This window comes from Gavia stellata, chromosome 4 (genome assembly GCF_030936135.1).
Source record: "Gavia stellata isolate bGavSte3 chromosome 4, bGavSte3.hap2, whole genome shotgun sequence".
NCBI classification, from domain to species: Eukaryota; Metazoa; Chordata; class Aves; order Gaviiformes; family Gaviidae; genus Gavia; species Gavia stellata.
The window spans coordinates 80,482,684-80,497,756 of NC_082597.1; the positions used below are offsets into that span (position 1 = coordinate 80,482,684).

Consider the following 15,073-nt stretch of genomic DNA (forward strand, 5'->3'; position numbering starts at 1 on the left):
GGCTGCTGTGGGGCTGGGCTGCAGTCTAGTCTGGACATGGAGGAGAAGGAAGCACCGGTGGTAGTCACAGCGGCAGGGAAGATGGGGGTTAAAATTTGGGCTCGGAGCTCGAGAGAGCCTGTGGGAGAGGCAGGACCGACAGCCACCCCCACGGAGGATAAGAGACAGAGGAGGACTGGCCGCGGGCCGCCCGGCCTCCCGAGCCCCCGCCGCTGCCGCTGCCGCCGCGTCGGCTGGGGCTGAGGAAAACGCCCGCCTCTGCTGGAGGCAGGGACGGGGACAGCCCGCCCGCGGCGAGGCGGGCAGGCCCTCAGAGCCTTCTGGGAAGTGTAGTTTTCCCGCCCAGCTGGGCGGGGACCAATCGCCGCCCCGCTCCCCGCCTCACCCCTGCGGGGCCTGCTGGGAGTTGTAGTTCATCCCGCCCTCCACCTCGGCAGCAGCCAATGGCGGCGGAGCCGGGCAAGACTACCCTTCCCAGCGCGCACCGCTCCGCCGCCGCTCCCCCGCCCGCCCAGCGCGGGGCGGGGCGGGCGGCTGTAAACAAACAGGGCGGCGGGCGATGGCGGCTGCTGCGGGCCGCGCTGGGGGTCTGTGAGTGCCGGTGTCCGCCGGGGCGGGGACGGGCGCGGGCGGCTCCGGTGCGCTCCCCGTGCAGGAGCTGCGGCGGTGCGGGGCCGGGGCTGGCGGCACACATGGATGACAGCAAGGTAAGGGGCTGCGGGGCCCAGCCCGGGGGCTGGGGCCGGTTTGGAGCCGAGGGCTGCCGGTGAGGCGGTGGGTGGGTGCAGGGAGCCCGGGTAGCGCTCCTGCGCCTGAGCCCGACGGCTTCGAGCTCCAAGCGGTGTGCAGGTGTGTGATGTAAACCCCCACAAAGCCTCGTAACCCTTAATAGATGAGGAACTGCGAGTGCTGTGAGTGCTCCTGCTAAAGGCTTCTGAAGTAAACGTCTCTGAGATCTCTTGAAGGCCTCTGGTCGCTGCCCGTAGGAAGGAGGGGTTGTCTCCGTCGCTCTCCTCGCTTGTCGCCTGCAATGGAACACAGTGCTTGGACGCTGCTTCTGGCTTTTCCTTAAAGCTCCAGGCATGGGCCAGAGGCTGGATACAGACCAGTGGTCTGATCTGGTGCGGTGGATCCTGTTCCTAGAGCACCCTGAACTTCTTACATAAATAGCAACTATGGAAAAATGGTAAGCTATTAGGGTAGGAGCTTGGGTTGCAACCTGGCGATGAGTGCTGGTGCTTCGATTTTTCCTGCGTCTTCTTATGAGAACAGCACAGTGGCATCCCTAAAGGTACGGGTCTTCCATTTAAGCAGAGCGAAACATCAGAAGATGCGTGAGGAATGCCTCCTCCGCCTGCTTGCACCGGCGTGCCCCTAAAGCAGGAGCTACGGGGCCCGTCTGGGGACTGAGAAAATAACTGCTGCGTCCACTCAGTTCAGCGTTTCGCAAGTGAATCTCCCAGATGAGTTTGGGTATGTCAGCTCAGGAGAGGGGTGGTTATGGTATTATCCTGGGTTTTGTGCTGGAGATAGCTTAAGTCCCCAGGAGTGCGCCAGGTGAAACCACACTTGAGGTAGACTGTGAGGCAGCCGTCTTCTGACTCCTAATAAATCCTGAGCTTGGCTTGAGTAGTAAAACTGGTGATGTGGTAGTGACAGGCCTGTGGTACCTTGTCTGTTCTCAAGCCGCCTGGTTTTCTTCCCACTTGAATTTTACTAAAACAAAATCGCACTGCCTGTGCTCATCTGCCTTAATTCAAAGGGGAAAAAAAATATTTGATGTGATTTCTTAGGGAATGAATCTAAGAAACTTACAAGCGATCAATAATTTGGCAATACAGAATTGCTTTATGATGCAGCAACACGATCCATAGAATGGGTCGTAAGTATATGTAAGGTTTATGATGATTTGCCGAAATAACATATATACTATTTGGTTTTATTGAGGCCTTGTCTGAAAGCTGCAAAGGAGCGTGGCGGGAGTCTGCGTCGCTGAAGTCAACAAAATGCTTGCAACTGTGAGAACTGCCTGAAAGTTTATGTAATCAGGGCAGTAGTCTAGAAGATCCAGAAGATTTAATTCTGGATGCATATGTAGCTCATGAGTATTAGCTGATTTTTATTTCTTTTAGTGTTAAGAAGACTTCATTCCTCCTGTATCACAATTAACTTGTATGTAACAGATAACTTCAAAATTTTTCATTTAAAAAATAATTTTTGATCTGTTGTTGTGTTTTGTGAAGTCCTGATGATCTACTTTTTCTGAAGCATTTTTGGATGCATTTACAAAATAAAATAAATTTTCTCATCAAGTCAGGAAGACAGGTCTTTGCTCCTTTTTTCCTTAGAAAAATTGATGTTGAGCGAAGAAAAAAAAAAAGCAGAGTGGAATATTTACTCTTCCTCTATTCAGTCTCAAGTACAGTTTCCTAGTATGATGTTTTTATTTAATACTTATCACTGGGATACTTGCGAGGACAGTGGCATTGAAAAGGGTCCTGCCCAGAACTACTGGGTGTGCCCGTATCTAAGGAAAACTTTGAGAATCTTTGTTACCTCAGCAGGTTTTTTATTAGTTAATAACCTTGGGTGGTACCTGATTCTCATATCTTCTACTGAAAATAGCCGATACTCATCAGTAAATGCCTGTTGCTCTGAAAGGCTTCACTGTAGTTGTTTTGAAGGGCTGCGGTTCCTTTCAGAACAAGTTCATGAGGCTGCAGATTGCTCAAAGTGTCTGATGGCTCCATTCAAGAGTTCCAATTTCTCTTAGGGGGAACTTGTCCTTTTTCACGTTGCTGTGTCACGATGAGGCAAGCACTATTTATACTTCATTTTAGAGCCAGTGTGGTCTTAACAGCTTGAGCTAGTGTGTCCTTGAAATCTTCTGAAAGTTCCACTGAGTCATGTTTTCCTCCTTATTGAGAGGGTTGGCCTGTGTGATCGAAGAGTCTTATCTGTGAATTGGGCAAGTGTGGTGGTGAAAGGAATCTTCCTGTGAAAACTGAGATAACTAAAGTACATTAGTAGTGAAGTAACCGTTCTATAGCAGCATCCACCCAAGTTCAGCGTTTTCCTTCATCTATGTGACATAAAGAATTTAGAATTGGGCTTGTAGGCTGTAATGCATGAAGAATTAGGGAAAACATTATAATTTAGCCGTACCTGGTTTAAGAGAGCCATCGAAAAATGATTTGTCTTAACGTATTCCTTAAAATGGGAAGGAAATAGTAAGAAATAAAGGGAGAGGTAAAATATCTGAACTTCAGATCTAGAAAAGTTTCATGCTCCAGTTTTAAAGGATGTTCTTAAATTATACACACAAAAAACCCCAACCAAACCCAACATATGACCTTCTCTTCTTCCTCCTATAGAGCTGCTCTGAAACTAGGGCTTGCTCAGATATTGGTCTCACTTGTTACTGTGGTTTGAGCTGTTGGTTGTGTAAGGGAAAGAGTTTAGTGGTGCAGCTGTTCCTTGGCGATTAATTTCTGTTAAAATAACACTTATGTATCTCTGAAGTATTTAGACACAGGAAAAAAGGAGAAATTCTGTCACTGTGATTTCAGCCTTTATAGGTGAAATTACTTGGTTAGTTTACAAGACTACATATAACTTCCTATGTATTTATTATATACATTGAGAAGCAGCGGGTTTGTATTACCGTAAGAAGTATTTTTCACGTTTGTGTTAGTTGATAAATAACTCTTGTTGGTAACTGTTAAAATACAGTTCTACATAGCTAACTGCAAGCTTTTGTATTAATTATAGAAGTTTTTATAGGGTATACTTATGTGAGTAATTCTCAGTTTATGGGTGGAAATGAGAAACACAAAAAATCCTTAACATCAGATCACTTTTTTGTATTCCAGTAAAATTAAAACCAAGCAAACAAAACCCAAACCAACAATAAAGTTTGGGGTTGCCCACTTTTATTACAAATATTCTTGTCCTGTAAGGAAAAGATAGCTTTAGTTTTCAAAAAGTTTAGATGAAATGTATTTGTCTTCAAACATATGCTTAACTGAGCCAAAACATGAATGAGTAGATTGAGTTTTAAGAAAAAGTGCATTTTGGAGACAAATGTTATATTTAAAATGGTATTTTTAAATTTAAATAGGGATTTAAAAAAATGTATAGTGCATCATTCTTAATCAGTGGAATGTAGGAATTGATTACTTTTTTGAATGGGACTGAAAATTTAGTGAAATGCACCCAACAGCTTTATAAAACGCTTTGCTAGTTCAAGGCAGCTACTTATATATGTTGAATATACAAAGGAAGGTGAAGAAGCAGGCTTAGGAAAACTTTTTGTTATCCAGTTGTGGTGACAATAAAACAGTCTACTCTTCAGATCTTTTTTTAAGAGAGTAGATGTCAATCTCTTGCAGTTGTTTCAATTCCAGGTTAGTTTCTTAACTTTGAACAGGCTGGTTCTTGGTTGTTGGCTTGCTTTTGCTTGTAAATAAATTGCTGCATCCTCTATAATGAAGAAGTAAATTCCTTTATACCTGTGAAAGAGGCTGTGGCTGTTGAAAGTGGGTCTCCAGCTCAGATTGTTTGCTTTCCATCAGGCTGGTCCCAGGGCTTTGGGCAAGGACGTTGGTCTTGAGGTCTGACTATTTCTAAACTTCCACAAACTTGCAATGTGTGAAGTGAAAGAGAAGCTTTTAGATAGGTAAGTTCGGAGTGTTTTCAGGTGTTAACTGAGTTTGAGAAAGCAAAGCCTCAGATATAAATGCCCCATATGAACAGTCTACGTATGGATCGAGCAGCTGTCGATGTCTTGCTCTGGTGTTCATACAGCCTTTTCGTTTTGGAGGAGCATTTGGTGATAAGGCAGGGAAAGGCCACAGCAAAATGCTGCACGTGAGGACTTGCGCTGCTTTCCCCACTGCCTAGCTTTGAAACATCAAATACCTGGTCATGTGTGAGCCCGAGGGGAATTTTACTGTAAGTCATAATGACATGGATGCAGACATCCCTTGGAGGGAGTGTGGGATCAAGTCAGATGTGAAATCTTGTGCTTAAAATAGAGGGCTTGATGGGTCTTCATTCATGAGATGTCTTCTAGCACGTCCCTGCCTGTGACCCTCGCTGTTGTGGGCGACTGGGATCACAAAGAGGGGGGCGATCTCCCAGGCGATCCTGGAATCAACTCTGAGGAATGCTCAGGGACTGAGAGCTAGTGTGGACGGCGAAGCACAGGATCTCTTTTCATAATAACCTCAGTTGTTAAGGAGGTGGGTTACTATGTTTTCATCCTTCAGGACTTTTTCAGAGTATACAGGTTTGCAAAGTACTGGAGACTTTTTCCATCCCCGATCATGTCTGAATGTGTTCTCATTGCTGCTTGCTTGGAAATACAAAACCTAAATAGCTTTGGTTATAATTTGAGATGGGCAATTTCAAACCATCAAATGTTTTAACAAGTCTCTGCTCAGCATCACTCAGATGGCATGTCCGCTTTCTCACATTTGCAATGGGTAAGTAAAATGGATGAGCTTAAACCCCATAGAAGAGTTTTATTTCATGTTTGCAGGGGCCTAAGAGGATATATGTAGTATAGCGTTAGTTGAAATAGGCAACAAGAATGGTCAAGCTCCAACAGAGAGAGGTTTAAGGAAGTGCCCGGGCTCTGTTAGTATAAACTGGGAGAAAGCGTATGGATGCACTTCCACACGTGAGGCTGTCAGTCCTTCCTGGGGGGACGAGGAGGACTGTCCCCTGTTGAGCAGTAAGGTGGCATCTGGCTGATTGCTGCAGGGTCTAAGTAGCGATTCCTACCCTGAACCTTAATGACTGAACCCGTCTTGATTTGTGGACACCTCCATAACACTTTATGAAAACTTGGTATTTATTCCTACCTTATACTTTTTAAAAGATAGACATTTCAGCAAAGACAGCTCTCTTTACACTTCTGTGCTAAAGATTTCCTTCTTAGTACATTAATCACTTTGTATGATTAGACTTTTAGGATTAATGTCTATTGACATACCTGCTTAAGACTTAAAGTGTTTGCTCACGAAATAATATCTTACCTTTTTGGATCATTATCGGATGCATTTTGTCTGCTGGTGAAAGTTACCTAAATAACCTATGTAAAGCACATAAAATGTCATGCAATGGAAGAATAACCAGCGTATTTTCTAGCTCAGTTATATACTGCTACTGTGAATGGTATGCTGTGACTTAGCAGATCAGATAACTTCATCTTTATTACGAGACTTGTGACTAAGTTAATTTGATTACTGATTTTGAGAAAATGTTTGTGAGCATGAACAGATTTCTTCCTCCTCTATTGTAATGAATGCAGTGCTTAGGTTTTATTTCCTGCTAATCATTTTTATAGTTTTATATAAATTCTGTAGATGATCATCAGCTCCATGCTAAGTTAAAATTCTGCAGACCTATACCTTCAGCCACTAGTGCAACCAAGAGTCTGCTTAAGATGATTCCTTGAGCTGGATCTCCAGCACTGGTTGATGGAGCACTTAAGAGCTACTTGTTTATCTGTGAATGAACTGAGAGCTGCTGGAAGATGCTGAACTGGTCAAAGTGATCAGCGTTGCTGATCAGTAGTGCTGAACAGTGCTTCAGATAGTGCTGTTTTAATCTGCCAAATTGTTCAAGACCTGCAGATGTCACGGTGAGGCCAACTTTATCGCAATCTTCTATCCGAGTAGCTCAGTTCATCGGGGGGTGTGAATGTTAGTGGCCATATTATGTTTGTAAATCCTTCCAAAGGAGGACCTCTCCATCACGCAATCTGCCAGTGCTTCTGTAGAGATCTGCCGAATCCCTCTAATAAAAAAAAAAAATCCAGAAATCTAAAGGTTTTTTCTATATCAGGGCAAGTAATTGCAGCTATTTCCAATTCCAAGTCAAATAATTGTGTACCTGAACACTGATGCCGAGCAAGAATGATGTTACAATGTAAGTACTGTATTAAAAAGGGAGGGACTTAATTAGGATATTAGGAAAATTTAATGCATTAAAAGATATTAAGAAAAATTTCTTTACTGAGGGAGTGGTGAGACACTGGAATAAGCTGCCCAGGGAAGTGGTGGAGTCCCCATCACTGGAGGTGTTCGAGGAATGTGTGGATGTGGCACTGCGGGACATGGTTTAATGGGCATGGTGGGGTTAGTTGATGGTTGGACTTGATGATCTTACAGGTCTTTTCCAACCTTAGTGATTCTGTGATTCTGTAATATTGTTCTGAGTCTTGATTACATATGACTCCCTGAAAAGAAACCAAATCCTTACTGCTGAATGCTAATAGATCCTATCCCCTTATAAGCTCCCGGGGAATACAAAGGGAATAAAAAATGTTTGCTTGCTTGTTTTTTCTTGGTCTGGTGTCATGTTCAACATCAACTAGCGCTTCTGCTTTGTCTTCTTTCTGTCACATCAGCATAGCAACTGAGTAGGCAAACATGAGTAGAAGCCAGGGAGATACGGTAATGTGGGATGGTGGTAAAGGATTTGTCAGGCCTTTTTTTCCCCAGCTGGGTTGCTTAAGGTTACAGCAGGAGCCTCTAAATATTGGTGAGGAAAAACCGTTAAGGATGCAGGATTTGATTAAATCGCTTATCAAGCTAGCTGTGCAGGGTGATGCCTAATTGTATGATAAACTCCAGTTCAGGATCCACAAAGACAGTATGAGTCTTTTGGGATGGTGTGAAGGCAGATTATTAGGGTCTTGCTGCTTAAAGTCAGAGTTGAAAGGGAAGGAAGCTTTTCATTATTTCTATAGTCCTGGTGGTTAGAGCATTGGCAAGCAACAACCCAAGAGGTACAAGCCTTTTTCCTCCCGTAAGAGAGCTTGTGCGCAGGGCTGCTGCAGTGGTAAAAGATCTTGGGGGAGAGAGCAATTAGTACGCCTGTCTGTAGAAAGCTCTCTAGAGTGACTAAAGGGGAAGCAGTTAATTGATAACAGTGGATCCAGGATGCTGTTGCAATATGCCAAGCAGTCTACACCGGTGTCTAATTGCCTTGCAAACTACAAAGTGCCTTTAATTGTTTTATGTCCACGTCTCTAGATCTGTCCATAAAAACATGCCTTTAAATTCAAGTTTGCACGAGCTCACTTGGTATCTTATTGGTGTTAATGATCCACTCTCCCTTGCCCTTTGTATGCTTTCTGTATTGATATGACCCCTCCCTTGAAAAAGGTATCAGCTACATATAAGCATACACAAAATGCTTTAAAATAACAGGTCCTTAGAAAGAAATTACTTTAAGAGATTGTGGTGTTGGATGGATTTAACCGCTGTGAAGCTGTGCTGTTTGCAAGTGCTTTTCAGTGCAGGTGCCTGCCCAACACGCTGCCTGTGGAAAGGTTGAGTGCTATTTCCAAGTAGTTTTAGCTTGTTGGTTGTGAGAAAAAGCGTGGTAGCAACTAGTCACCTGCCTGACGTTCTGGTGGAAGGGCACGACCGTGACATGCACAGGACTAAGACTCAAGTTATTATTTTGTTCATGCAGCAGTATGAGGTGGGACTCCAAGCTCGAGTGCTAGCCCACTCTTCTAGAGGGTCAGAGCTCAAAGAGTGGCAAAGGTTTTTTAAAGAGAGCTGGAGTGTATGTCTCTACAAGACCTTATCTAGCTCTTGAATTCAAAGGTTTACTTTAAACTACCTTGCGTTGGCACAGAAAAACCTCAGGTGCTAAAAGTCTTTGAGAACTGAAGTACTTCGGCTGTAGTGTAGAACGTAATATCCAGAGATCTTTCAAGTGCAAGTAATAATAGATAGCAAATTGTGAGTGCTTGTGGGAAGACTGTGTAGTTCTAACTCCTACTGAGCTGGGAGTATAAGTCATACCACGCAGAAATGAGTCTGGTTCCACGCGAGGACAGAGCCGCGCTTGTCGTGCCTGAAAGGGGACAGTCGCTTTCCTTTCTTCAGAGCTTCCTTCCCCCTTGGCGATGGCTGGTTTAGTTTTATACTATTTTGGTGATTATAGTGTCTGAACTAGAAGATCTTAAGGAGAGCACCTTGGTGGAGTGAATGAGTTATTCAAACTGTATTCAGCAGTTCAAATGTAAAAGAGATTGATTTTTTTTTTCTTTGCTTTTCTGAATGTACTATGTTTGTTTCATTATCACTAGATGTCCATTAAGTACTTTCTGTTCCTCCATTTGCTTATGGTAGGCAGCTAGTCCTGAATAAATTAGGAGAGGCAATATAGAGAGGGTAGGATTATGTTGGCATGTGATTGTTGACTCAATTTCCAAAGAAAGAATAGGCTCAATTGTATAATCCTTTTTTTCTTCATTCTAGCACATCAGTTCACTGTGTTATTGTTTTTATTGCAGCTTGCTAAGTTTGTAGAACTAGCAACTTCTTTGAATGTCAAAGCTGACTTATTTTGTAGCATCACACAGTAAAAAGTGCCCTTTTTTTATTATGAACTCTGATATTTTGAACACTACCTATTAGAAAAAGTACTGTCTATACACAGCATGGCGAAACACTAAGCCAGCAGTGAAATTCTTGTACGTAGGTGTGTGTTAGGTGTGTTTCTCCACACCCCCTTCATTCAAACAGTGTGGTCAGAATACAAATAAAGAGAAATCCTCGTTTCGGAGGCGAGGTGGGCTGGGTGGCTGATGTAATGCTTACAGGGCAATACTACCTGATGGCCAGTGTACTGAATTTCAGACCATATTTTAAGACTTTCATGTGCCATGCTCTCATGTTAAGAGTAAAATATTTGGGTGGGGAAGTGTAAACATTGAGGAAACTATTCCCTTCTTTTTTATTTGTAGCAAGAGAAGCTTTCTGACCTGTAAAAAAGGAGCCACAAAGAAGAGGGGGAAATGACTGCAAAACCTGCAGTCTGTAGGAGAAGAAACTTGGGGCTTACAGTTCTGCAAGGGAAATCTATTCTAGGTGCTGCAAGAGTTGAACATTGGGATAGATTGCATTTTCCAGTATTGTTTTGAAGGTAAGAGTGGTTTGGTACAACTGGAACAGAGGCAGCAGAGGTAGGACTCAGTGTAACTGAGTTCCCTGCTTAGTAAAAACCCTCCGCAGATTCCTTTGAAAGAAATCAGAACTGAGGAAGCTCAGATGGCTAGTGAGTATTTCTGACAAGTTTCATCTTTCGAGTAGGCGGAAACGATGGTCATTTTATTGCAGCAAACCTAAGTTTTGGATGATATTGATATAAATAAATATTTTTTCTTCCAAATTGAAGTGTTAAACTCCATAGTACTTGCCAACTCTAGAAACACTATATCAGGGCAGGAGTTGTTGGTAATAATAAAACAGTTTTGCTATGAATTTGACGGATTGTCTCTGTCTCCTCGGTGTCCCAGATATCCTCCCAGATATCTGGAGTAGTGTGTCCTGTTTTAGGCTCCACAGAACAAGAGAGAAATGGAGCTACTGGAGGCCGTCCAGCAAAGGGCTGCTAAGATGATGGAGCACCTCTCCTGTGAGGACAGGCTGAGCGGGCTGGGACCATCTAGCCTGGAGAAGAGAAGGCTCAGGGGACCTCATCAGTGTGTACAAATACCTGAAGGGGAGGGCGTAAAGAGGACTGAGCCAGGCTCTCTTCAGTGCCAGAACCAGAGGCAGTGGACACAAACTGAAACACAGGAGGGTCCCTCTGAACATCAGGGAACGTTTTTTTTACTGTGAGGGTGATCGAGCACTGGCACAGCTTGCCCAGAGAAGTGGTGGAGTCTCCCTCCTTGGAGATACTCAAAAGCTGTCTGGACATAGTCCTGGACAACCAGCTGTAGGTGGCCCTGCTTGAGCAGGGGGGTTGGACCAGATGACTTCCAGAGGTCCCTGCCAACCTCAACTGTTCTGTGATGCTGTTCCTCCAAATCAGATTAGTAACATTTACAATCGGACTGCTTAAGCACTGACTTCAATATGGAGTCATATCCCTCCCTTTTGTTTTTGATGCTGTCACTGAAAACTTCATACATCAGCCCCCTAAACAATCTACGTCTTTCCTCTGTTGCTCAGATTCAGTGAAAGTATATGCAAAATTTTTTGCTTAAGACACCTAGTAGGTGCAATGACATGGTTCCAGCACTCGCTCTGCAGAACAGGATCTTTCATGTACCCTTCCTTTCCAGGTGGTTGGAGGCAAGGTAAAGAAACCAGGCAAGCGAGGCCGTAAACCAGCCAAAATAGACTTGAAGGCAAAGCTTGAAAGAAGTCGTCAGAGTGCAAGAGAGTGCAGAGCCAGGAAGAAGCTGAGGTACCAGTACCTGGAAGAGCTGGTTTCAAGCAGAGAGCGAGCCATCTGCGCTCTTAGAGAAGAGCTTGAAATGGTGAGAAACTATCATTTAACCTAACCCTCAGTATTATTTGGGACCTGCCCTTGTGGACATTTGTTCTTGAAATTACTGTGACTGAGAGTGGGATTTGGCTAGCCATAAGGTATCAAAACATCAGTAACAGATGTGCTCAGCTGTTTGCCTACTTCGCGTGTTGAATATGAACCCCTTGTCGCAAGTTGTCTGCTGGTTTTGAACTGCAAGTAAGCAAAGAAAGTGCCATTGCTGATGAGTCTGTTGTATTTGAAATGTTTGTTTTGGAAAACCTCTGACAGGTAGAAAGAGGTAGAGGGTGGAAAGAGATGTGTTAAAATCTCAAGGGGGACATACATCCTTGGTGTGTCATAGCTTCCCACAGACCTTTGTCTCTGTTGGGGAGGTTGATTCTTGCAGGATACTCTCTATGTAGATGGTTGCACAGATGTCCTGTGTTCCAGCAGGTATAAGATGGGTGTCTTGGCCAAATAAGCTGCATTAACCAAAGAGAATGTTTCATCTGGAAACAAACTCAGCTCCTCAGTGATACTGAGATGCCATTGAAATCTCACTGGAGCTGAGGATATTATTTTGACCTTGCATTAGGTTTGTTTGAATAGGCAGGGCTAATCACCACAAGTGAATAGGGGTAGGATTGGGTGGAAAGTCAGCCAACTGACCACAGGTTTTTCAGTGTGCTGCAGGGTTTGCCAATGACGAATTCAAGATGAGGGAACTAGGAATAAGGCACATGTGCTGTAACCGTGCCTTGTACAATCAGAAAGGACCTCTTAATAGTCAATCAGCCCCAGAGTCATGTGAAATATTTGTTTTTAATAGGCCATGAACTGGAACGGTATTCTGGCATGCCAGCAGCTAGAAAATGCACAAAGTGTTCCATGTTGTTTAATAATTACAGTATTGTGTCTAGTACTGCCACTGAGTAGCAGTTTATTGACTGAAACAGGATTTACTGAGGCCAGGTATGCAACCATGGACACGTGCTTAGCTCATTAGTGCTCTGCAGTTCTCTAAGAGGCTTCAGCCCAGTAAATTCAAACCTTAAATGAATATACCGGAAGGGAAAGATTACAGTTCTGTTTTGTCTGCTAATGTGATCCTGGCAGTTTGCTAATGCCTATTGTGTTTGCATATTTCAGTACAAGCAGTGGTGCATGGCGATGGACCAAGGGAAAATCCCCTCTGAAATAAAAGCCCTGCTAACAGGAGAGGAGCAGGGCAAAGCACAGCAGAACTCAATCAAACTTGCCAAGGCTGGGAAGACAGAAGCAAACAGCAGCAATCCCTGTGAGTATCCAGCCTATGATTAATTCCTATTTTGTTACATCTTTTGTGGCGTAGGAGGACGGCTGTGGTGTAGGAAGAAACATAAGGATGTGTTTCTGGGCACAAATAGTTGATTGAAGCGAAGAGCTTAGTGGGTGGTACAAAGACTCTGTGTAATGTTTACATGGACAACACAGAAATTACACTAGCTAGGAAGCTGGGCAGTTATTTTAAAGGAAGACTCAATCTTTGTGTTTCACCAAGGCCTGTGGAGACCTGTGAAGATCCGAGACCTTAATCTTTTACAGCATTCTCTGTTTTCCTAATGCAAGGTAAACAGAGCACATAAAACATAATTTAATTTTAAAAACTCCGTCAAGAAAACATTATTCTAGCTGCAAGCACTCAAAAGTGAGAAATGCTGGACTTGGGATTTCCTGTGGAGTCTTCTTTCTGCCTCATTTGTGCTTGTCCAGGGAATGAAATAAGGTTCTTCTGGGGATTGAAAGGTGAAAAGATCATGTGATATAAAGTCACATTCCTGATAACGTACGTGCAAAGGAACAGAGTTAAGGTGTGGCACGGGCAGTTCTGTATCTCACATCTTCTAATTTTGAAATATTTCATGCTACAGGTTAAATTACAGTTTACTGTCAATTTTTTGAAAAATATGAATTCCTAGCTTTATGTTTTTAAGAAACAACATGAAAACCACATTTGTAACTGTAACCATCTTCCCCCATCGTGCATCATTCACAGGAGGCCAATGCAGAACCTTCCGCACTGCAGCAGAGATAGCATGGTAGCTAGCAGAAGAATGCTGTTGTCAGAGAAGTGGATGCATCCCCGGGTGCAGGGGGAAGGATCCCAGTCCGCTGTCTTCTCTTTGCTCCTCCCCACATGAAACTCTTTGATTGTGGTGTTCCTAAGCCTGCGTGGAGTGGGGTTTTGGGGGTAATAGGTGTTTGTGTAAGTGGAGCCTTGTTCTTCCTTTCTCTACACCACCCTCCCCAAATACAGCTATGGCAGCTTTTGGGCATTCCCAATAAGAGATGGGGGCTGCTTTTGTGTCAGAGCCCAGAATTAGACTGGCTTTGTGGTCAGTAGTTACATGGTTGGTAACTGTTGTGGGAGTATGAGAGGTTCTGTGGAGAGAAAAAAGAAAAAAAAAAAGGCAAGAGGAGGATCTTGTAACAGCTTTGCTAAAGCCAAACGGAGTACTGTAGGTCAAGGAGAAGGAACTGGATCAAAAGCTTTCAGTCAGAAGGTTTATAGTAATGTAAATTGTAACCTAAATAAAGGTGTTGCTTTCAGCATCCTTTTATAATGCAGCATGTCTTTTATGTTATTGGGACTCTTAAAGTGAGGTACTAGCTACATTCCCTGCTTCTGCTCATACTTCTTTCACAGGATGTGTTTCCCACCCCCCATGCTCCCGCTAAGATAGTCAAAGCATGTCCCTCCACCTTGCTTCCAGCAGTGGAACAACTGCCATCTCCTCCCACCCATCGTGCCCTGCTATCTTTCTGTATCTACCTACACTTTGGGCCTTAGTATCTTTCTAGCCTGCAACTTAATATGAATTCTGCTGTGCTATCCTGGTTTCCCAGCCAAAGACAATGCCGAGAACTGGTAGCAAGGAAAACAAGTTGCATCAGTTTGGTTTTATGATAAGAGAGGTGATGGCAAAAGTCTTGTGGGCTGATTTACTCATCCAAGATGTTGACAGATAACCTGCTGCTTTCATTAGACAGCTCTTTCTCCTGTATATGCTTTTTGTGTGTATATGATGCAATGTGGAGAGTGGAGCTCTCGGGATTTTCAGTGGGGGTTTTGCTTGCTTATTCTCTGTTTTGGTTGTGACAATGTCTTTCTCTGTATTTTATGAAATGCATGGAACATTTTTTAATCTTATGTTCTCTTCTTTGTTTCATAGAATAAATGTTATAATGAATGACTTTGCTAGACTGAATGTTGCCTTCTTTTTATTGAACTAATTGGGTCTGTTTAGCATTATGTCAATTCAGGATTAGTCAAAAGCACTGAAAATAATAAAGTGCCATATTTCAGTGTACAGCACAGTTGCTTTCAGAATTCCATTCTGAGCACTCATATACTAATCCTAAAGGCATGTTTTTAAATTTATTCTTTAGACCCTCCACACATGTACTTACTTAGCAATTGCTAGAAATGTTGCGTAGACATGGAAAACTATTATGAAAGGTTAAGTAACACTGAAGCAGAGATGGGGAGGATATGAAGGTGTGGTCCCCCCCCATATTTTAAGCTCTGAACTGCATTTTGTCCTGAAAGATAGAAACAAAGCCAACCCATAAGTTTGGGAATTTTTGTCTATGTTGAATGCTTGCCTGTCCTTTTTCTGGGTTCTCTGGAGGAAAAAAACTAGGCCAGATGTCCAGAACTATACTCTGTGAACCCTGCAGTTGGATTTTGTAACATGATCATGCCAGAAGTGTAATACATTATTTTTGGTTAGCATTAGAC

General features: G+C 43.4%; 1 protein-coding gene across 1 annotated transcript; it reads left to right on the forward strand.

Moving 5' to 3' along the window:
- The first annotated feature begins 649 nt into the window (after positions 1-649).
- CREBL2 (cAMP responsive element binding protein like 2) lies at positions 650-13,366 on the forward strand. Its single transcript, XM_059817032.1, has 4 exons — positions 650-707; positions 11,102-11,299; positions 12,442-12,589; positions 13,328-13,366. Coding segments are annotated over exons 1-4 (363 nt in total). The 5' UTR covers positions 650-692; the 3' UTR covers positions 13,330-13,366.
- Positions 13,367-15,073: the final 1,707 nt, after the last annotated feature.

Coding starts and splice junctions, on each gene's coding strand:
- CREBL2 (XM_059817032.1), top strand. Junction 11,300..12,441: donor TTAGAGAAGAGCTTGAAATG/GTGAGAAACTAT, acceptor TGCATATTTCAG/TACAAGCAGTGGTGCATGGC.